General features: G+C 46.3%; 1 protein-coding gene across 1 annotated transcript; it reads left to right on the forward strand.

The window, feature by feature from the left end:
- Positions 1-10,060: 10,060 nt before the first annotated feature.
- Positions 10,061-11,059, forward strand: LOC135895200 (olfactory receptor 52N2-like). Its single transcript, XM_065423276.1, has one exon. It carries the CDS (start codon positions 10,061-10,063, stop codon positions 11,057-11,059), a length of 999 nt encoding a protein of 332 aa, XP_065279348.1.
- The last annotated feature ends 13,558 nt before the right edge of the window (positions 11,060-24,617 follow it).

Raw genomic sequence — 24,617 nt, forward strand, 5'->3', positions numbered from 1 at the left:
TGGAGGCATGCAGCTTCCCCCAGCTGCAGAGGAATCAAGGAGGCTTCTTCTCATTCCTTCAACAGTTTCTGGGACATTCCCCTTTCCCTCTGGGGTTCCAGAAAAATGTTCCTTTTTGTTGCAGGTGGACACTTTAACAGCCTGAGCTACATGGAAGAAATCATTACCAATTAGCATTTCAACAGGGTTATTGTCTAGACCCCCACTGATAATACAGCTTCCAAAACCTCAGTTTTTATATGCACTTTAGCCAAAGTCACAAGGATTTTATAACCTCCTACTAATGAAAGCTCTGCCATCTGTCCTTGCAGTATGTCATCTTCTTGGATTAGACTCTGCCTAACCACAGGACTTTCTGCCCGTGTCTTCCCATCCAAGGTGTTCCCTGCATTAATGTTGACGGCCTTGAAGTGCTTCATACCTGGTTGTGCAAAGGCTAATTTTACAGTATGATGAGTGACAGGTGCCTGAGGGGCTTCTGTGCTCAGGGTAGCAGCATTCCCATGGGCTACCTGCTCTATACTTTCTCCCAGCACAGGGCATTGATTCCTCAGGTGATCAGTGGGATTGCAACGACAGCACCTTCTGGATTCTTCCATTTTAAAAATAGATTCCGGTCAGGGATTGGAAGAATGGGATAAAACGAAACCCCCCTTCGTTAGATGCCTGTGTCTGCTCAAAATCATCAATCCTGAGCTGCCACTTTACACTATCCAGCCTGAACAAGGAGGTCCTGAGAGAGTAGTACATAGGGACCAGCTAAAACATTGGACTTTTAGTCCGATAAGGGATCATAAGAGATATAGAGCTGCATGTCCCAAGAAGACTGAAAACCCTGATGAAAATGGACAGATCCCTCAAATTGATTTGGTGTAACCCAGGGATAGGGGAATATGAAATACGGGTAACAAACCACCAGTCTTAAGAAGGTGCCAGAGAACTACTAAGGGTGTACTGCCTGTTAAACTTAGGGAAGATTATGTTATTGGTTCTATGCAGTGTTTTAATGAATATTGTCATGAATAGTGTAAAGAGGAGGGCACGGGATGTTAAATATGTTAAATATTCTTTTATTAATTGTTTATTCGTTCCTTTATATAACATGATGCTGGTAAATGCTGTTAATATGGGGCCTGGATGTGCGAGTGTGAACATTCTGGCTGTGGGAGAATTTTAACAAGGGGAATGTAAGGGGACTGTCCTGAAAAAACTCATAGGGGCCAAGATTGGCCTGGCCGTGGTGCTGCGTGGGTGCATACTCATACTGCCCCATGCCTTCCTGGCAAAGCGGTGGCCATATTGCAGTACCAACATCACCCCTCACTTGTACTGTGAGCACATGGCGGTGACTTCTGAGCCAGTATCTAACAAACATGCCTGCCACTGGGAGCGGCTGTACTTGCGGATGCTCCAGGTAAACAAAGCTTTTCGTGGCCCACCAGGGGCTTACCCTGAACAATCCGCGAACCAAGTTTGGGAACGACTGCATTAGGACAAATACCTAACCACAAAAGAGCTATGGTAATGAATTGGCATATATGATAATAAGTTAAAATCATGAATACACTAACCTATAGGAAAAAGACGCTCCAAAATTAGTAAGATGAGGAAATACAAATAAGGAAAAGGGAAAAAATCCCCTACTGAATATGCATCAAACATAACGGTCAGTGTAACATATTATAAAAGTGGCATCCCAGCCTAGGGCCGGTAGGAGAGAGATGGAGTCCTTGGGAGGTGCCAGAATGAGGGCCATTGGTGAAGATGAAGAAGATGATGGTGATGAGGAAGACGATGGCTAACATTTCAGGTTGTTCTACAGGAGAAGGTGTGAATAGATGGATGTGTAGATGTACATTCTGTGGTATCTCTATCTGCCTTACTGAGTTGGTGTTTTTGTGAGTGTGCTAAATGTACTAATAAATTAAATTTGTAAATATAAAAGAGTTCCTCCAGCATAAGTGTTCCAACGATGCACTTTGGGGATCCCAACTATATAATAATTTGAATAATACTTGGCCTGATTTTGGGGCAAGAACCTGTCAACCCGCAAAGTGATATCTGGGGATTCTTAAATAACCAATATTATTAATAAATATTCTAAAGATCAGACAAAAAGATGTATTGCCCCCATCCCCCACGCTGTAACCCACTAGACCCCACTCCCCTCCCAGAGCTGAGGTAGAACCCAGGAGTCCTGACCTGGTATCTCTCTCTGCAAAATTAGTAACAAAGTAAGAATATACATTAAAATTTTTAACCTAACCAGTGTCCCTTAAGTGATTTGCCACAAGGTGTCAGAACATGTGAGTATTAGAGCTGAGTGGTTCGAATATTTATTAACTTTTCTTTCTTTTACAGAGGAATTAGATGCAGTACTCCTGCCAGCTAATTGAGAAGTTATCTGCAAAAAACCCAGAGTTTTCAAGAGCCTAAGTAGCTCCTGACATGGCTCCTTTGCAGCTGGGGTGGGAAGGAGGGAGGTGGAAGTTATCCAGTGAGTGACAGGGGGAGGGGAAGAGAGGAGCAAGCGACAAGGGTGGGGCCTTGGGAGGAAGTGACACAGGAGGGACAGAGTCTTGGCAGAGGATGTAGGGCAAGGGGCAAGGTTTTGGGGGTCCAGTTTCCAGCCATTACAAAGGTGGCAACCCAGTGAGTTGTACATGCACTGATTCTTCAGTTTGTCACATAAAATAAGGTCAGGAAAGTGTTTAATGTGTCTCTGACAGTCCAGTATGTGATTCAGGGAAGGGGGGCCCAGCAGAATGTCACCAACCAGCTCTGCATGGAGCTTGGTCTGACAGCCAAAGCACCAGGAGAAAACTTTAGGTCCCTTTATGAGTAAATAGCCAGAACAGCCTGTCCTGGATCTGTTTGGTCCTCACCCCATAGATGATGGGGTTTAGCATGGGGGGCACCTGACGGTACACATTGGCAATAAGAACATGGAAATGTAGGGGCACATTCTGGCCAAATTGATGCGTGAGGAAGGAGAAGAGTGATGGGATGTAAAAGGCTAAAATGACAGAGAGGTGGGAGCCACAGGTCTGAAAAGCATGGCACATGGTTTGTACATCTAACAGCAGTTAATGGACTGGCAATCCCATTGGTGAGACGCCTCGAAGCAGATATAGAGTACATGGGCCAGACACTGCCACAAAAATGCATCTTCATCCTGAAAGACAAAGCCTGTTAAGGGAGCCATCTGAGAGAAGGAGTCACAGGGATTCTAGGAATGAACATCATTAGGGATCTGAAAGGGCTACTGTTGCCAGGAGAAGAAACCAGGAGAATGAACAGTCACAAGCACTGTAAGAAAAACTCTGTGCTGAGTAGAGTACTGGCTCAAGCAGAGAGACAGAGTCGTCCCCTGGGTCGCAGAGGACAGACTGGAAATGTTAAAGTAGGCAGAAGATGAAGACAGCAATTCCTCCCTGGACAGGGAAGATCCTTCATGAATGCTGCTGGGTACCAGGGAATACCAATGGATATCGAGTGCTTGTAGAGACTACATCTGGGGCAAGCCTACTTAATGGGCTCCAGTCAGCCAATGTACCAACTAATGCTATCAAAAGAAGAGTACCAGTGAGTCTTCCAAACTCGAAGGCTGTGGGGTTCCATCCTCAGAACAGAACTGCAGAGGTGCCCCGGCCTGAGGGAGTGGTGCCTCAGGTGAAGGTAACATTTGGAGAGAATGGAGTTGAGCTACGGATGACAAGGAGGGAGAAGGGAGGATGAGTTACCTTCCCTGCCACCTAGAGCCTGAGGGTGTGTGTCCACCGCCAGAGCAATTGTCTGACCCAACATACCCTGCAGCACAGCCAGGGCCTGGGACATTTGCGGGACAGACTGTGCACTGCCCTTGCATTCCAGAGATGGCTGTATGTGGTGTGCCCATGCCGCAGAGCGGGGTGACATGTTTTACTTTACCCTTTCCCGTTTTGTCATTATTATTTAAAATTGGTTGTTTAATAAATTGTATTTGCCTGAACTACATGTAATGAACAGTGGATCATGGAATTGTCAAGAACAGAGAGAGCACCCTGGAATGGGGACACCCTAGACCCTGTCCTAAGTGACCACGACAAGGTTGGGAGTCGAGCCCCCCAGTAGGGTGACTAGACAGCAAATGTGAAAAATCAGGACGGGGGTGGGGGGGGGTAATAGGAACCTATATAAGAAAAAGACCCAAAAATCAGGACTGTCCCTATAAAATCGGGACATCTGGTCACCCTACCCCCCAGGAATCCTGGGCATGGCCTTGTCTGGATTAGGAGGATTCTGCCACATAGGAGAGTGGAAGGGGAGCCCTCAAGGTGAGGCAGGCCTCCGGGTAAAAGGAAGTGGGAGCTAGGACTCAGATCCTTTCACTAGCCCGTTTCACCGGTGTGGTGTATAAGCCAGGAAAGTTCCACACAATAGCGGGACTATTCCCCCACTTCCGTCTCTTAGAAATTCTTAAAAGGACTCGCCTTAGTTTTATTTTCTAAGGTGAAACTTTCACCCTTGGAATGTTTTGCTCTTTGGTGCTACGCAAGGCTCTTCACATTTCTGCAAAGCATGTAATAACCGGCTCCCTCTGCCTGTCTGAGGATATGTCCACACTAGAGATGTTAGTGCAGCGCAGCTACAGCAGTACAGCTTTGCCATTGTAAGGTCTCCGCTGTAGCCGCTCTGTGCCGATGTGAGAGCGCTCTCCTGCTGACATAGCGACGGCCACACCGTCCCTTTTGTCAGTCACAGGGGTGTTTTTTCACACCGCTGACCGACAAAAGTTTTACAGACAAAAGTGCCAGTGCAGATAAATCCTGAGTTGCACGATAGTAACGGGGCCCACTGCCTCAAGTCCTGCACTGTTTAAGAGGATTGCTATTTTCTGATGGTCTCCTTTCTCACCAAACCTGGCTGCTAGCATATCTCAAAACTCTGTCTGAATCTCTTCCCGGAGTCTACTGCATTACCCGAAAGTTTCAACTTCTTGGGGGCTTTCAGTTGTTCGATCTCCAGAATGGCTCCTTCTTTCCTTCATCGTAGCCCTCTTTTCTCTGCCCTATCATCTGGTCTCTCCTCTGCTCCCACGGGTTGTCTTCGGAATTCATAAGACAGAGACACAGTCTGCACTCGAAGAAGGAAGTCCCAGAATCCACACCTCACAGTAGCGGGGACCTCTCAAACTACAGCTAGTTCTGAAAACCTCAGATTCACCTTGAGAGAATGGCGAAGGCTCAGGCTCCCTCTTCCAGACGTTCCTCTGTATCCCTCCCAATGAACAGTCCCTGCCAGAGTGGGAGTCCATTTCCCTCTTGGTGTGATGGAGAGACCGTGGTTATGGCAGGGAAGTCAGGACTCCTGGGTTCTCTCTGTCATCCTGCCACTCATTCTCTATGTGACCTTGGCCCATTCATGTCTCCTTGTACCTCAGTTTACCTATCTGTATAATGGGGATATGTTCATAGGGACTTTTGTTTGATAGGGGTTTTGAAGATCCTTCAATGAAAGGTGTAGCAGTATGATGATAGTTACTGATGAGAATTACTGATCCCTGAGCGACAGCCCCGTGTGCCTGCAGAAAGTGTTTGTATCTCCCCTCAGTCATCTGTCTCCAGATCTGCCTGTCTACTATCATCCCAGTCTTCCTGGATATTTACAGGATTCAGACCCTATGGAGACCTAGGCATTATCCCTAATTTTCTTACTAATCAACTATAGTTTTTAAATATATACCAATACACAGAGCAGCCAGTTCCTCTCTGGCTCAGCACAGAGCCCAAGAGTTCTCATCTCCCTTTGGGAAGGTCCCTTAATTACTGTTTACTCCTAAAAATGGATAAAGAATGCAGCAGCACAAACAGGTTTGTCTCCAGCCTGTTTACATTCAGATGCTCCCCTAGAGGCTGAACGAATTCCACTGGGATTGCACAGAGATATATTATAAATGGAGCACACCCCTGTGTCGGTTCTTGACGTGGGATGCTGCTGCAGATGCTGGAGTGAGAGAGGTGTGGGACACGGCTACCTGAGGGGGATTCCCAGGGAGGACACTTCCATCGTAGGATTCACAGGTACCCATCTCTTGCTGAGGACTTACAAGCTCAACAAACTCAGTGCAATGTGGCTGTGATGGGATGGAGAATAGGTCTGTGGTCCTTTCCACTCTGCACAGCCATTAATCATTCCAGTTCCCTTGCCACAGGTGATGAGTTTGCTCCAGTACAATGGGCAAATAGCTCCCTCTCTTTTGTTCCTCCCCGGATGATGGCCTCTAGCCCGAGGTGGCTGCATTTGACTGGCACAGGACCAAATTCTGAGGCCCTAGCCCATACTTTGCTCAGGCCCCACTGAGGTAAATCTTCCTTTGGAGTAGGAACTGAGTAAAGATCTCAGGAGCCAGCTGTGTTTTAATGCACAGAGACTGTCACCTCCTCCTCTTGCATTTCAGGGCTATTGCTGTTAAAGTGGGGGCTGTTACCTGACTTTTATCTGCTGGAAAGCATGGAGGCCTAATAAGCGCTGAGTAGAAAAATACTATCACCTCCCATGACTTGCATTCTATGCCTGTTAATGCAACCCAAAACTGCATTTTCTTTTTTTTGCAACAGCAAAATAATCCACACCCCTGAGAGGTGAAGCTATTTCAAACTAACCCCAGCTTAGACAGAATGAGGTCAATGAAAGAATTCTTTCATCAACCTAGTTACCCCTCTCATGGAGGTGGGTTACCTACGCTGATGGAAGAACCCCTGCCATCTGTGTAAATGGTGTCTACACTGAAGCGCTATGTAGCATTTTAAGTGTAGACAAGCCCTCAAGCAGATCTTCCACAAAAGCATCCAGTCTGCATCTCCAGATATGAGGAGTTGGAGAATCCACTACTTCACTTTGCAGTGTGTTCCAATGGTTAATCTCCCTCAATGCTAAAAATCTGGCCATCATTTCCACCTGGGTCTCGCTCTGCCTTTCTCCGCTCGATTAAAGAGCTCATTATTAGCCACTTTTTTTCTGACCAGGAACGTCCCTCTTGATTGATTTTTTTTATAAGGTAAATAGACGAAGCTGTTTCAGTCTCTTACTATCCGGCATTTTCTCCTGCCTCCACTCATTTTGGGGCTCTTCTCTGCACCCTCTCCAATTTTTCAACATCCTTTTTGAAATGTAGACCCCAGAACTGGATGCAATAGGTTTCACCAAGGCTATGTGCAGAGGTAAAATATTCCCCCTGCTCCAACTCACCACTACCCTGTTTATGCTTCCAAGGATCGCATTAGCCCTTTTGGCCACAGCATCATACAGGTAGGTCATGATGAGTTGATTGTCCACAATGACATCTAAATCCTTTTGAGGGTCCTTGAGTTCCATAATACAGTGCCTTAGTCTGTGTGTTGGGCCTGCATTCCCTGTTCTTAGAGGATCACTTTGCATGTGACTGTATTAAAACATTTTGTTTGCATGGGTCAAGCTTACAAATGCTCCTCATAAATCTGTATGCCTGCCCTGGCCTCCTCATTGCACCCACTCTGCCAATCGTTGAGTCATCCGCATATTTTATCTGCAGTGATTTTATATTTGCTTCCAGATTGTTCCTGAAAACATTGAATAGCATCGGGCTTAGAACTGATCCCTGCAGAACCCCACTAGAAACAGCCACATTCACTGACAATGGCCCATTGACAACTGCTTCCTAAGATTTGTCAGTTAGCCAGTTTTTAGTCCGTTTTACGTATGCCCTACTGATATTGTGCAGTGTTAATTTTCTATCTAAATATTTTCCACTACTAAATTAAATGCATGAGAGAAATTGGTTCCCTTGATCTACCAGATATATACTTTCATTAAAGGCCGAAATCAGGTTTATTTGACAAGACATGTTTTCCATAACCCAGGTTGTTGACTGGCCTTAATCATACTCCTAGCCTTTTTTTTAACTAATCCCCTACCAGCTTTTCCATTGTTTTCAAAGCTTCTCATTTTTTTTAAACTTTCCCTTTATTTTTTAATACTTTTTATTTAACACAGAACTGTCCTGAATTTGCCCTTTGGGGTGGTGGGGGGGGTCTGCTGCTGCCTGATCACATACCTCCGGTTCCGAGTGAGATGTGTGGTTGTTCGGTCAGTGCATAACTCTGGTGTTCATCACTGTCATAACTATAAAGGGAAGGGTAACAGCTCTCCTGTGTACAGTACTAAAATCCCTCCTGGTCAGAGACTCCAAAATCCTTTTACCTGCAAAGGGTTAAGAAGCTCGGGTAACCTGGCTGACACCTGACCCAAAGGACCAATAAGGGGACAAGATACTTTCAAATCTTGGGGGGGGGAAGGCTTTTGTGTGTGCTCTTTGTTTTAAGGGGTTGTTCGCTCTTGGGACTGAGAGGGACCAGACATCAATCCAGGTTCTCCCCATCTTTCTAAACAAGTCTCTTTTATTTCAAAATTGTAAGTAAAAGCCAGGCAAGGCGTCTTAGATTTACTTTGTTTTCTCAACTTGTAAATGTACCTTTTACTAGAGTGTTTATCTTTGTTTGCTGTACTTTGAACCTAAGACAGAGGGGGGTCCTTTGAGCTCTTTAAGTTTGATTACCCTGTAAAGTTATTTTCCATACTGATTTTACAGAGATGATTTTTACCTTTTTCTTTAATTAAAAGCCTTCTTTTTAAGAACCTGATTGATTTCTCCTTGTTTTAAGATCCAAGGGGGTTTGGATCTGTATTCACCAGGAGTTGGTGAAAGGAAGGAGGGGGGAAGGGTCAATTTCTCCTTGTTTAAGATCCAAGGAGTTTGGATCTGTATGCACCAGGGAATTGGTGAAAAGTTTCTAAAAGCTTCCCAGGGTAGGGAATGGTGGCAGCGGACCAGAACTAAGCTGGTAGTTAAGCTTAGAAGTCCTCATGCAGGCCCCTACATTTGTACCCTAAAGTTCAAAGTGGGGATACAGCCTTGACAATCACTCTAAGGTTCTACTGTAGATCCTGTTAAGCATCCTCCCTGTCTGGTGACTGGAAAGTATTTCATCACCTCATGTGATATGAGTACCTCATACTGCTTCTTTCCAAATGCAGAACAAAACTATTTCATGAACACATGTAACTTTTCAGGTACATTAAAAAGTTTCCTTTCACTCTCTAGAAATTGGGCTAAACTTTTTCTAGGATTTCTTTTGTTCTTAATGTACTTCAATAATCTCATTTTTGTGACCCTGAGCCCTGCCAGGCATGGATATTCCCTGATGTCTTTAACACTTATCAATTTTCATAACTTCCAATTTGCATTGCTTGCTATCTATATTTCCTTTTCCCCATTTTTATATACTGATTTCCCCCTCTAACATTTGTTTTCCCTTTGCCACTGAATGGAGTTTTTAGGTAAAGTTGTCCATTTTCTTGACTGTGGAATCAAGGCTTTTTAGCTATCTAATATACTCTTCTTGAAGAACTCCCAATTTTCTTTCCCATTTTTTGGTCTAAATTTTTCCTCCCAGTCAGTTTTGCTGATAATTTGCCTCAGCTTTGGGGAATTAGCCCCTTTGAAGTACTAAGTGTCTATAGATGGTACTGGTTGGGAACTGTTTTCTGTTTCTCCATTTGAATGTAGAATCATAGAATCGTAGAATATCAGGGTTGGAAGAGACCTCAAGAGGTCATCTAGTCCAACCCCCTGCTCAAAGTAGGACCAACACCAACTAAATCATCCCAGCCAGGGCTTTGTCAAGCTGGGACTTAATCAGTTCCATTCTTTTATTTTGTTCTCCTCTATCATATGCCCCCTTCTTTTTCTCTTCTCTAAACTAAACAGTCCCAGATGTGTAGGAATTGTCGATGCATGGAGCACCATAAAATATGGAATTGGTTTTGTAGGGTCAATTGTTCATAATTTATTTCTCTGAATAATTAAAATATCATTTTTCAGTGAGTGAAGGGCGACCAATTTGCTTTACCCATGAGAACAGCCTCCAGTTGTGCACGTCGTGTTTCATAGTAACAGTGTCTCTCTCTGTCCAGGCATTTGTACTGCAACCATCACACTAGAGCCTGGGCACATAGAGGAAGTCAGGGGAAAGTACTGTAGATGCAGGAGACACCATTCTGCCTCAGAGTTGGACACCTTCTCCCCTACTCCATGTCAGATTCCAACACAACCGACTTCACCAACCCTTCCACCTTCATCCTGCTGGGCATTCCTGGCCTGGAGGCGGCCCATGTCTGGATCTCAATCCCCTTCTTCACCATGTACACCATAGCCATCTTGGGGAACTTCACCATCCTGCTCATTGTGAAGATGGAGCTGAGCCTCCATGGACCCATGTACTATTTCCTCTGCATGCTGTCCATCACGGATCTCATCCTGTGTACATCCATCGTGCCCAAAATGCTGAGTATCTTCTGGTTCAATTCCAGGGAGATCAATTTCAGTGCTTGCCTCACTCAGATGTACTTCATTCACTGCTTCTCAGTGATGGGGTCTGGGATCCTTGTGGCCATGGCTTTGGATCGCTACGTAGCCATATGTCATCCCCTGAGACATTCCACCATCCTGACAAACCCAGTGGTGGCCAAGATCTGCTTAGCTGTGATGATGCGTGGTGGCATGCTAGTACTGCCCCATCCATTCCTGGCGAGGCAGTGGCCATATTGTAGAACCAACATCATCCCCCACTCGTACTGTGAGCACATAGCCGTGGTGAAGCTGGCCTGTGCCGACATCCACGTCAGTAGTTACTACAGCCTCTTTGTGGCATTCTTGGTGATGGGTCTGGATGTGTTTTCTATCACTGTGTCCTATGTCCAGATCCTCAGGGCCATCTTCAGCCTCCCCACAAAGGATGCCTGGCACAAGACTTTTCGGACCTGTGGCTCCCACCTCTGTGTCATTCTAGTGTCTTACATCCCACCTCTCTTCTCCTTTCTCACGCACCGATTTGGCAACAATGTGCCTCAACATTTCCACATTCTTATTGCCAATGTGTACATTTTGGTGCCCCCCATGCTAAACCCCATCATCTACTCAGTGAGCACCAAACAGATCCGGGGCAGGCTGTTCCGGCTCTTTACTCATAAAGGGACCTAACGTTTTCTCCTGGTGCTTTGGCTCTCTGAGCGAGCTCTATGCAGAGATCACCGGGGACATTGTTCTGGGCCCTCGTCCTGAATCACTTGCTGAATAGTCAGAGAGACATTAAACCCTTTCCTGATATTACTGTGCTGTGTCAGCATGACAGACTGGGGAATCGGTCCATGTACAATTCACTGGGTTGCCTCCTTTCTAATTGCTGGTAACTGGACCCCTGAAACCTCACCCCTTGCCCCACATCTTCGCCCAAGGCTCTGCCCCTGCTCTGTCCCTTCGCCCCAAAGCCCCACACTTGTCACTTGCTCCTCTCTTCTCCTCCCCCTTTCAGTCGCTGGATCATTTCCACCTCCCTCCCTCCACCCCCAGTGGCAAGGGAACCATTTCAAAATTTGGTAGGAGTGGCAACTTTAATCATGATTCCAGGGGCTACTTAGACCCTGGAAAATTCTAGTTTTTTGGCAGATAACTTAGCACTTAGCTGACAGGAGCACTGTGTCTAATTCCTGTATAAAAGAAAGAAAATTAAATAAATATTACACTCACTCAGCTTTAATACTAACATGTTCTGACATCCGGTAACAAATCGCTTAAGGGGCACTGGTTAGGTTTAAAATGTTAATGTATATTCTTACTTGGTTAGTTACTTTGCAGAGATAGCGAACTCATCAGGACTCCTGGGTTCTATCTCAGCTCTGGGAGGGGAGTGGGGACTAGCTGGTTACAGCAGGGGCAGATACATCTTGTTGCCCGATCTCTGGATTATGTATTGATAATATTGATAATTTAAGAATCCCCAGATATCACTTTGAGGGTCGATAGATTCTTGCCCCAAGATCAGGCCAAGTATTATTCAAATTATTATAATGTTGAGAACCCCGATGTGCACAGTTGCAACACTCACACTATAGGAACTTTTTATTTTTACAAATATACTTTATTAATACGTTTAGCACAGTCACAAACACCCCAGCTCAGTAAGGTAGATAGAGATACCACAGAATGTACATCTGCACATCCATATACTCACACCTTCTCCTGTAGAACAACCTGAAATGTTGGCCATCACCTTCCTCCAGGGCCGGCGCTTCCACTAGGTGACCCTAGGCGGTAGCCTAGGGCGGCAGGATTTGGGGGACGGCATTTTGCCGTCCTCGGCAGCAATTCAGTGGCGGGGGTCCTTCCACTCCGCGTCTTCGGGGCGCTTTGGCGGCGGGTCCTTCACTCGCTCCGGGACCTGCCGCCGAAGAGCCCCGAAGACGCGGAGCGGAAGGACCCCTGCCGTCGAATGCTCTGAGGAGGAGCACTGCCGCCTAGGGCAGCAAAAACCCTGGCGCCGCTCCTGCCTTCCTCATTACCATCACGTTCCCCATCATCACCAGTGGCCATCAGTCTGACACCTCCTAAGGACGACATCTCCTTCTCCTACCGACCCTAGGCTGTAATGCCACTTTTATCATATGTTATGCTGATGCCATTCTGTTTGATGCATATTCAGTAGGGGATTTTTTCCCTTTTCCATATTTGTATTTCCTCATCTTACTAATGTTGGAGTGTCTTTTTCCTATAGTTTAGTATATTAATGATTTTAACTTATTATCATATTTGTCAGTTTGTTACCATGGCCCTTTTGTAGTTAGGTATTACATTTGTTATTTTTGTCCTAAGCGGTTCTTTCAGTTCTTTCCAAGTTGTGGTTGTACCTGTTAAGTCCAGGTCAATTGGGAGGTTTGCGGGGAACCCGGGCCCGCCCTCTACTCCGGGTTCCAGCCCAGGGCCCTGTGGACTGCAGCTGCCTATAGTGCCTCCTGTAACAGCTGCATGACAGCTACAACTCCCTGGGCTACTTCCCCATGGCCTCCTCCAAACACCTTCCTTATTCTCACCACAGGACCTTCCTCCTGGTGTCTGATAACACTTGTGCTCCTCAGTCCTCCAGCAGCACACCCTCTCACTCTCAGCTCCTTGCACCTCTTGCTCCCAGCTCCTCACACTCGCACCACAAACTGAAGTGACCTCCTTTTTAAAGCCCAGGTGCCCTGATTAGTCTGCCTTAATTGATTCTAGCAGCTTCTTCTTAATTGGATCCAGGTGTCCTAATTAGCCTGCCTGCCTTAACTGGTTCTAGCAGGTTCCTGATTACTCTAGTGCAGCCCCTTCTCTGGTCACTCAGGGGACAGAAAACTACTCATCCAGTGACCAGTATATTTGCCCTCTACCAGACTCCTGTACCCCACTGCTCTGGGTCTGTCACAGTACCAAAATCTGAAATGGCTCCCTTGAAGCTGGGGATGGGGGGAGGGAGGTGCAAATTGTGGGGAGTTATCTCTCGGCTTCAGATAAAGTGCTGGCAGAGACAATCCATGACACACATGGAAAACCCACAAGAACATAAGAATGGACATACTGGGTCAAAGTAAACGTCCATCCAGCCCAGTATCCTGTCTACCAACAGTGGCCAATGCCAGGTGTCCCAGAGGTAGTGAACCTAACAGGTAATGATGAAGTGATCTGTCTCCTGCCATCCATCACCACCCTCTGAAAAACAGAGGCTAGGGACACCATTTCTTACCCATCCTGGCTAATAGCCATTAAAGTCCTAGCCTTCACAACCTCCTCAGGCAAGGAGTTCCACAGGTTGACTGTGCACTGTGTGAAGAAGAACTTCCTTTTATTTGTTTTAAACCTGCTGCCCATTAAATTTATTTTGTGGCCCCTAGTTCTTGTATTATGGGAACTTTTCATTATTTGCTTTCTCCACACCACTCATGATTTTATATACCTCTATCATATCCCCCCCCCCCTTAGTCTCCTCTTTTCCAAGCTGAAGAGTCCTAGCCTCTTTAATCTCTCCTTATATGGGACCCATTCCAAACCCCTAATCATTTTAGTTGCCCTTCTGTGAACCTTTTCTAATGCCAGTCTGTCTTTTTTGAGATGAGGAGACCACATCTGTATGCAGTATTCAAGATGTGGGCGTACCATCGATTTATATAAGGGCAATAAGATATTCTCCATCTTATTCTCTGTCCCTTTTTGAATGATTCCTAACATCTTGTTTGCTTTTTTGACCGCCTCTGCACACTGCGTGGGCGGCTTCAGAAAACTATCCATGATGACTGCAATATCTCTTTCCTGATTAGTTGTAGCTAAATTAGCCCCCATCATATTGTATGTATAGTTGGGGTTATTTTTTTCCAATGATTCATTACTTTACATTTATCCACATTAAATTTCATTTGCCATTTTGTTACCCAATCACTTAGTTTTGTGAGATCTTTTTGAAGTTCTTCACAGTCTGCTTTGGTCTTAACTATCTTGAGCAGTTTAGTATCGTCTGCAAACTTTGCCACCTCACTGTTTACCCCTTTCTCCAGATCATTTATGAATAAGTTGACTAGGATTGGTCCTAGGACTGACCCTTGAGGAACACCACTAGTTACCCCTCTCCATTCTGAAAATTTACCATTAATTCCTACCCTTTGTTCCCAGTCTTTTAACCAGTTCGCAATCCATGAAAGCATCTTCCCTCTTATCCCATGACAACTTAATTTATGTAAGAGCCTTTGGTGAGGGACCTTGTCAAAGGCTTTCTGGATTTCCCTTTACAGAAACCATGTTGACTTTTGCCCAACAATTTATGTTCTTCTACGCGTCTAACAATTTTATTCTTTACTATTGTTTCAACTAATTTGCCCGGTACTGATGTTAGACATACCAGTCCGTAATTGCCGGGATCACCTCTAGAGCCCTTTTTAAATATTGGCGTTACATTAGCTATCTTCCAGTCATTTTGACAGAACAAGGAGTAATGGTCTCAAGTTGCAGTTGGGGAGGTTTAGGTTGGATATTAGGAAAAACTTTTTCACTAGGAGGGTGGTGAAGCACTGGAATGGGTTACCTAGGGAGGTGGTGGAATCTCCTTTCATAGAGGTTTTTAAGGTCAGGCTTGACAAAGCCCTGGCTGGGATGTTTCTGTTGGTGTTTGGATCTGCTTTGAGCAGGGGTTGGACTAGATGACCACCTGAGGGTCTCTTCCAACCCTAATCTTCTGTGATTTTATGATTCTGTGAGCCCCAAGGAGTTGAAACTCTCATGCAATGCAACAGACTCTGGGAAGAAATTCTGCCAGAGTTTCGAGGAGTGCTACTGCCAATATAGCATTCAGGATTGTATTTTCTCCTGCGATAGTATTTTGACTTTTGCTTGCCTATTTGATTTTTTGATATACATACATTGTTCTCAATATGTGTAAACAAAGGACAAAGATACTGAGTATTTTGCTTCTGCCTAGCCAGATGGGTTTGTTAACATAGTGGGAACTCATGAGTGCAGTTAAATTGTTACTGGAGCACACACTTTAAAGATTGCTTTAACCCCTATCTCAAGGCAAGTTCAAGCAACCAGTCAGGAGGGGCAACAGGGTATTGAGGGGAAGGTATAAAATATAAAAGGCCAAAGTAATGCCTGTCCCTGTCCGTAGCACAACCTCACTCGTTTCTCCTCCCATGGGGTACAAAAGCGGTGGGATGAAGACCCCAGACCCATGACCCCCCATCAGGTGTAAGGGGTGGGACTGTGGGCATGCATTTCAGGTATAATTATGCCTACTGGGGAGTGGGGAGTCATAACACTGGGAAACAAGGCTCTGCATCATCAGAGTTACGGTACACATGCTTGCTGGAAACTAACCCCATTATATATCGTATTGCCTGTGGTCTTCTGCTTTCTGTCTGCATGACAAGGACCAGGGGAGAGGGTGAAGGGAAAGCCCTGTAATGTCTTGGTGCCCTGATTCAGATACATCACGTTGGACGGGTGAGTAGCAGCCAGGTAAGTCCTCCTCCCCAACAGCCCATGCAGCTGCTTGGAGAGGTTATGGTGGGCTTTCGTGATGGTCGTTGTGGGTTCTGTGAAGTGAGAGAAATGGACTTTTTTTTAAATGGATAAAGAAAAATCAGGGCCCATATCAGGTGTGGGGGTTGACCTGGGATGAGATTGGGAAGGAGATGGGGGAGCTTTTTGGAGATCCCAAGGGAAAGGAATATCAGAAAAAGGGAATGGTACTACCAGGTTTGTGTGTTGGGATAACGAACTGGGTAAAACAGGAAGCTGATCTCCTGCAACATATAAAAGATTTGGAGAGGATCGTGGACCAACAATAGAAAAATACATACTAGCAGTGGAGGTAGCAGATTTTAAGACATGGGATGCTGCAAGGGCAAAGGAGTCCGGTGAGGCAATTTGGCAGGAGAGGGATGAACTGGTGGGGAGGGTGGTAGGTTTAGAGAATGAACTGTTCCGGTGTAAGCAGGGATAAAATAGACCGTGGGGTTCTGAACCATCTGCCCTACCAATGGCAGAAAAGGAGTCATCCACTCCCCCTTCACCTTCTCCCGACTGACAGTGGATATTATAAATTGGCGATCCACAGTTAGAATCCTTTCAAGAGAGGGGTACCCCACCAGAGCTCCAGGGAGTGTGCATCATGGGGTTGGGGGCAGGACTGGGATGCATTGCTGAGTGGGCTGGGGAAGGTGCCCCGGGATGATTGCGATTGGTTGGTGCTGTGGCTTGTGCAGAGAGATGGAGGGTGTAACTTATGAGGACCAGGTAGCCATAGGGGACAGTCTTTTGGGACGGGGCACACCGGACACGGATGCAGCGGGTTTGGGAAATACATTTCTGATTCTGTGGCAGGTGGCAAAAATGCTGTTCCAGGTGGATTCTCATACTGCAGGGATGAATAAGATGAAGAGAATCCTTGCGGAAACGGGACAGGATATGCTTAATCACATACAGGCATGGGCACGGTGCTGAGTGGATCCCTGGATGACCCATGGGTGATACCCTGGTTGGGGCACCAGGAACTGGTGTGGGTGTGCAGTTGCTGGGGAAATGGTTAGAGCAGAGTGATCGTCAATTTGTGGGACACTTACGGCTGCAGAACCATGAGTTTGCTCCTAACCAGTTGCCTCAGCCGTTGGAGCAGGCAGATGTGTGGAGGCATATTCATCAGAGGGCCAATTCATTCTTGGGATTATATTTCACCATGTTCATTATTTTGCATTTATCAACATTGAATTACATCTGCCATTGTGTTGTCCAGTCCCCCTGTTTTGTGAGATCCTTTTGTAGCTCTTCAGAGTCATTCTCAGCATTTATTCCTACCCTTTGAGTCCTTTCTTTTAATGGGAGTACCTGGCAATGCTTTCAGGATCATCTAAAAAGCCTTAATTTAATTTAATGACATGCCTTTTGTTATCTTAATCACCCAGCCTCTGTTTATTAACAAATTCCCTGCCCCAAGGGTGGAAGCTGGAAGCAGCATGGAACTCATGACATATCACACTCAAGCAGTGTTGCAGGTGACTGCTCCATCTCGGGCCTCGGTGTGCACTGTGAGCAGACTGCAGGTATGAAAGTCAAAGTGGGCTAAAGGCCCCTGACCTCCCTAAATGTTGCCTCTGTCTAGTTGGGCTCCCTCTGCTCTGGGGCTGGGATGAAAGCTATTAACTCACGTTTGTTTGTATGAACCGTCTTATGTCTTTGGGCTTTTACTGTACTCTTCGCTCACACTCCTTTTGCTCAAGGGCAGGAGGCTGGGCAGAGGCATCTGTCTATAAATAATTTGGTCATTAAAGACTATCAGCCATTAACAAGATCTCGCTGGGACAGAAGAAGGGAGTAACTGCATTCTAGATAGAAACCACTTTTCCCCAGCATCTCTGCAGAGGGTTGGGCATGGAATGAATGGAACTTTCCCAGAAGAGGAAACAGAGAGAGGAGGTGTTTGTTGAGTCCTTCAAAAAGACAGATTTGAAAGAGGAGAAGAAGCAGGGCAGGAGAGAAGCACAAGGGTGGCAGAGGGGACTCTTTGTTTGCAGCAAGAGACCGACTCCAACTTGAGGAGAAGCCATGAGTTGCAGGAGGTGGACCCCGGACACCCTGGTTGGCTCTCACCAAATCCCAAAGAATGTTCCAAGGCAGTGAGGACACAGAAGCAGGGAATGACGTGCAGGTGCCCTATTATGTTCACCTTGATCTGGGTATCTCTTGTGCTGTCTCAAGTAAAGGCATTGTTTTAGCTACCCCTTTTGCAAGGCCTGGGTCTGTTTGCTCTAACAATCATGTGCCTGAAAGAGAGTAACTGGAAACAGAATGTGCCCAAGGGGGAGCTCTGGGAAGGGTGAGCTGAAGCAATTGGAGAGTCTGGGGGAGCCAGGACTAAACCAGCCTCAGGGTTTTGGTGCGCTGGTCTCTGGTCCCAGAGAGAGGCGCTAGAATGGAAGCTGCACCCTGAGAGTGGGCCTAGAAACCCAGAGCCAGAAGCAGGGCCTCAAGCTGCTCCAGCTGAAAACCACACGGATCCAGTATGTGGGACCCAAACACAGCTGCCTGGCAGGCATCCAGCCACAAGAGCTTGAGCGGGGCTGTGACAGCAAACATGGAGCTGCTACATGGATGCTACAGGACTGAGTGGAAGGGGAATGCAGCTGGGATGATAGGGTCTAAATTAGCTGTTAGCTATTGAGAAAGAGATGTTGGAGTCATTGTGGATAGTTCCCCTAAAACATCTGCTCAATGTGCAGCGGCAGTCAAAAAAACTAACAGAATGTTGGGAATCATTAAGAAAGGGATAGATAATAAGATAGAAACTATCATATTGCCGCTATATAAATCCATGGTACGCCCACATCTTGAATACTGTGTGCAGATCCGGTCTCCCCATCTCAAAAAAGCTATAATGGATTTGGAAAAGGCACAGAGAAGGACAACAGAAATGATTAGGTGTATGGAACAGCTTCGATATGAGGAGAGATTAAAAAGACTGGAATTTTGCAGCTTGGAAAAGGGATAGCTAAGGCGGGATGTGATAGAAGTTCAATAAAATCATGTTGACCTCGACATTTCCATTGAGGGCTGCCCCTGGCACACCGGGTCACAAGTGTGTTGTTTGAAGTGTAAAGGGAAATCTGCTCAGGAACAGGGTCTGGTGCATTGTCCTCTCCACATTGAGGGTGGGGCACACTGGGTAAGAGACTTACACTGATCAGGCTTTGGACCAGGGTTGGAAAGACACAGAAAGCATCTATGAAATAGCTGCTAGGAGAAGACACACCTCTTATTCCAGAGAGCAACAGATCACAACTCTCTAGGTCCCAGTTCTGGGAGTGGGGATCAGAAGGAAAGCATGAGATGGGGATGGCTGGATTTTTTGCATGAGCATAACCCTGGGGTTGGAAGCAGACCCACAGAGGGCTAGATAAATGCAAAGTCCCGTTACATCCTGCCATGCGGGCAGGGGACTGGACTCGATGACCTCTCGAGGTCCCTTCCAGTCCTAGAATCTATGAATCTATGAATCTATGAATCCTTACCTCACCACACACTGGAATACCAAGACAGCAAACATGACCTTAGACTGAGATCCCATACTGAAGGGGACACTGAGGGGAAACGAAAATCAGTAATTAAACACATGTTAAGATTCAGGTAGGATTTGAAAGACACAATGGGTTTTGAACAAAGGAAACTGTCCAAGCAAAAAGTGTGGTATAATAAAAATTCTTGAAAATGCCTACCTGTGATAAAAGATTTGGTGGGGGTGTTAAATCTCGTGCTAAAGAATTTGGTACTGATGGTAATTTCTATGAAAAGGTGTTATATGCATGATATTAGGAAAAGGCTTTTAGACAAAAATAACAGGAGTACTTGTGGCACCTTAGAGACTAACAAATTTATTAGAGCATAAGCTTTCGTGGGCTACAACCCACTTCTTCGGATGCATCCGAAGAAGTGGGTTGTAGCCCACGAAAGCTTATGCTCTAATAAATTTGTTAGTCTCTAAGGTGCCACAAGTACTCCTGTTATTTTTGCGGATACAGACTAACACGGCTGCTACTCTGAAACCAGCTTTTAGACAAGCTAGGCATAGTAAACAAGCAGCCCTATGGGGATAGTGCTTCTCACTAACACCTGTAAACAGGCTCAAATCTTGTCACAGCAGGGAAACCATAATAAACCTGCTCTGCTGTGTGGAAGGGGACACTGAGGCAGACCACCTCATGGCACTGATGAATACCCTTATTGCATTATTAGAAAAACACAACGTTTACCAATGCTGCAGAAATACAAAGAGATGTTTTCTAGTGAAAGAGAAGGCATACTACCAGACTTCTGAGATCACTAGGCTGATCTACAAAGTGTCGAAAAGTACACAGAACTGTGCAAGAACACATGTGGGTAACACCACAATGTTTGCAGCTCTTGGGAGTTGTATGTTCAAAACTTAAGGGGGCCTTGGGCACACTGCGTCTGCATTAGTCAGTGACTAACACTCCTGCAGTAAACTAAGGGGGGGGGGGAGTGACATTCAGCATCGCAAAGCAACACCCATACTTACCACAGTGATATGATGATTAGTTGTATATAATGTATATCATGTAAGGTATCAATGGAAAAGTTATGATTTGTTGAATATGGTTACCCTATTTGTATGCATGTATTATTTTTGTACCTAAAGTTATGAATATTGTCTCTGTACCAGCATTTCAAATGTGTTTGCTCCTGGGTAACAAACACAAGGTAGTTAACATGCAGTCTAGCCAGCACATTGTGGATGAGCCATTCAAGGTAATGGCCCTAGTAGGTGCTAGAGTAGCAGCCGTGTTAGTCTGTATCCGTTAGTTTTTATTTGTTAGTCTCTAAGGTGCCACAAGTACTCCTGTTCTTCTAGTAGGTGCTGTTTACCATCCTCCATAGCTACCAGTGGAATGGAAAGTCATTCATGTGATCTGAGTGCATCATCCTGCTTCTTTCCAAATAGGTTTTGAACATTTTTTGCCCTTTCTGCATCATTATTAACAGTTACCAATTTGACACTCTGCACCCCACATTCCCCATCGTAATATGATTATGTTGCATTTTGTACCAAGTATGTCTTGTGAGGTATCACCCTGTTGATTGTATGTATGTGTTATCATTGTATGTGAAGTTATAAATGTGACATTGCACTCCATATGTTTTATGGAAATATGCTTACGAATGTGAACATGATGTAACTGGAATATGCTTTATACAAAAGGTCTCTTGTATGGTGTCATTAGAAAGCTTGTAATCTCCTAAGTGTGTTCATCCCATTCGTTTGCATGTATTAGTTCTATGTCTCGAGTTAGGAGAATAAGATATAAACTCGTATCACTGATGTAAACATAATAAGTGGAAGCCATTAAGGGTGCTTCAGAATCAATGAACTGTGAATGGCTCTGTATACGTGCAAACATTCCTGTGTATGTGAGGGCCAGCCCAGGAAGAATGGAGACTTGCTTCCCTCTGCCTGTCTGGGGCTATGTCTACACTACAGACTTTACGGTGACACAGCTGTACCGCTGTAAGGTCTCCCATATAGCCGCTCTATGCTCCCACTGGCCAGGCCCGGATCTAGGCACCAGCAAACCAAGCACGTTCTTGGGGCGGCAAAAAACCTAGAGCCGGCCCTGCCACCCACATAATTAAACCACCCCGCACAAGCGTCTCCTGCTGATTTAGTGCTGTCCACAGAGGCTCTTTTGTTGATCAGTGGGGTGATTTTTTCACACCCCTAATCGAAAATAGTTTTACCAACAGAACTGCTAATGCAGACAAAGCCTGACCTCAATGCTGGTTGCCTTTCTCACAAAACCCAGCTGCTTGCATAGAAATATCTCAAAACTCTGCTTTAATCTCTTCCCGGAGTCTGCTGCATTACTCGAGAGTTTCAATTCCTTGGGGGCTTTCAGTTGTTCCATCTCCTTTGTTCCCTCACCGTAGCCCTGTTTTCTCTGCCCTCTCCTCTGGTCTCCCCTCTGGTACCAGGGGTTGTCTTGGGAATTCATGAGATGGAGGCTCAGTCTGCACTCGAAGGAGGGACGCGTGATTAGAACTAAAGCAGAGTTACAAAAGCTAATGGAGAGCCACGCACTCCCAGCTGTGTGTCTGGTGCAGCCACCACTCAATGGCCCGTTCTCGCTAGCCCCAGTCTACTTCCCCGAACATGTGCTCTGTTCTCAAAGGCCCAGGACACACTTCTCACAGCCAGGGCAGGGCTGTGCATTTCAGCTGTCTCACCCCCAACCAGCAGCCTGTGTAACCACCCATTCTTAGTGCTGTTCCTCCCCCATATCCTTTCTGGCTGTTTAAATACAGTAGCTGTATCTTGTCTGAATTTGATTGATAAGCTCCTTGAAGCAGGGTCTGTTTCTCCTTCTGTGTGTGTGAAGGGCCCAGCACAAGGGGCCCTGAACTGGACCGGGGCCTCTGGAGGCTTCCACAATACAAATAATGATCATAAATAATCCACACAATAATGCAGCCAAATCAGGGCATAGCCACTCCCCTTTGCCTTCAGCTACAGATGAAGGTCAAACCATGCTTGCCAGCTACAGAGTGTTCGTAACTTGAATACAGGTGGACATGATGCCCCTGTTGCCCTTGTCAGGAGAATTACATCAGTCTCATGTCAGGGCTGAAAAACCCCAGTGCTGCACACCAGAGAAATACCCCGATGAGCCAGTCAAGCAGGCAGAGGGTTCAGCTGTGGGAATCCAAGCACCCTCCAGCCAGGGCACCCCTGGAAAATCTGACTCAGCCTGGAACATTAGATTTCAATTCCACCTGGGAGACACGGGGAGGAAATGAACAAAGAAGGAGAGAACAAATCCAGTGCAAACACGAATCCAGTCTCTATCCTGCCTTTAGCCCCCACCCCCACTTGTTCCATGGCTGCTTTGGGGGGAAGGGGAGGCCTCTGTCCTCAGGAAAGGCCTCTGGCTACCGTCTATCAACAGGAACATCCTGTTGGTGTTGCTTTTACTGAGTCTCTTCCCCCAAAGTGATCTCAATGACTGTGATCCATTGGCAGGTTTCTGAGTGGAACCAGTAGTGGAGTCCCAGGAGTGGGGAGCTCGCAAACTCCAGCTAGTTCTGAACACCTCAGATTCACCTTGAGAGGATGGCGAAGGCTCAGGCTCCCTCTTCCTGCCTTCCCTCTGCATCCCACCCAACGAACAGCCCCTGCCAGAGCAGGAGTCCATTTCCCTCTTGGTGTGGTGGAGAGACCAAAGTTACGGAAAGGAAGTCAGGACTCCTGGGTTATGTCTGTCATCCTGCCAGTCATTCTCGGTGTGACCTTGGGCAATTCATGTCTCCCAATGCCTCAGTTTACCTGTCTGTATAATGGGGATATGTTCAGAGTGGTTTTCCTTTGTAACGTGTTTTTAAGATCCTTCAATGAGAGGTGCTACACAGGATGATGATAGTTACTGATGAGAATTACTGATCTCTGATCTCTTAGTGACTGCCCCATGTGCCTGCAGAAAGCTTTCGTGTCTCTCCTCAGTCATCTGTCTCCAGATTTGTCTGTGTACTTTGTACCCAGCCATACTGGGCATTTACAAACCCTATAGAGATCTATATGCATCCGAAGAAGTGGGTTGTAGCCCACGAAAGCTTATGCTCTAAAAAATTTGTTAGTCTCTAAGGTGCCACAAGTACTCCTGTTATTTTTATAGAGATCTAGGCATTGTCGCTAGTTTTCTTCCTAATCAACTATAATTGTTAAATATACACAAATACACAGAACAGCCAATTCCTCTGTGACTCAGCACAGAGCACAAGAGTTCTCATCTCCCTTTGGGAAGGTCCCTTAATTACTGTTTACTCATAAAGCTGGATGAAGACCACAAAAGTGCAGACAGGCTTGTCTCCAGTCTGTTTACGTCCAGATGCCGCTTCTCCCCTAGAGGCAGAGTGACCCCCCCGGGATTGCACAGAGCTATATTATAAACAGTGCTCACCCCGGTGTTGGCTCTCAGCGTGGGATGCCACTGTGGATGCTGGGGTAAGAGACGTGTGGGACAGGGCTAACCGAGGGGGATTCCCAGGGAAGAAGCTTCCGTCTCAGAATTCACAGGTACCCATCTCTTGCTAAGGAGCTCACTGGCTCGACAAATCCAGTGCAACATGAGCGTGGCGGGATAGAGAGTAAGTCTGTGGTCCTTTCTGCTCTGCACAGCCATTAAACATCCCAGGGCCCTTGCCATATGGGATGAGTGCCCTGGCTGATGGCCTCCAGCCCAAAAGTGGCTGCATTTCAGTGGTGCAGGGGATCCTTCAGAATGAAAGGTGTTAGTAGCTTTACAATAGAAGACCAAATTCGGAGGCTGTGGTCCATATTTTTGCTCGGCCCCACTGAGGCAAAACTCTCTTGGAGTTAAAACTAAGACCTAAGGAGCCAGCTATGTTAATGCACAGACACAGTCACATCCTCCTCCTCCATTTCAGGGCTCTAGCTGCCAGGGCCGGCTCTAACTTTTTTGCTGCCCCAAGCAGCAAAAAAAAGCGCCGCCCCCCAGAGGCCCCCCCCCGCCGAGTGCCGTGCCCCGCGCCGCCCCCCCGCTGAGCGCCGCCCCGCCGGAGCGCCCCCCCCCGCGGAATGCCGCACCGCGCTGCCCCCCGCCACCCCAAGATTGGCCGCCCATTACCAGGCGCCGCCCCAAGCATGTGCTTGGTTGCCTGG

This window comes from Emys orbicularis, chromosome 1 (assembly GCF_028017835.1).
Source record: "Emys orbicularis isolate rEmyOrb1 chromosome 1, rEmyOrb1.hap1, whole genome shotgun sequence".
NCBI classification, from domain to species: domain Eukaryota; kingdom Metazoa; phylum Chordata; order Testudines; family Emydidae; genus Emys; species Emys orbicularis.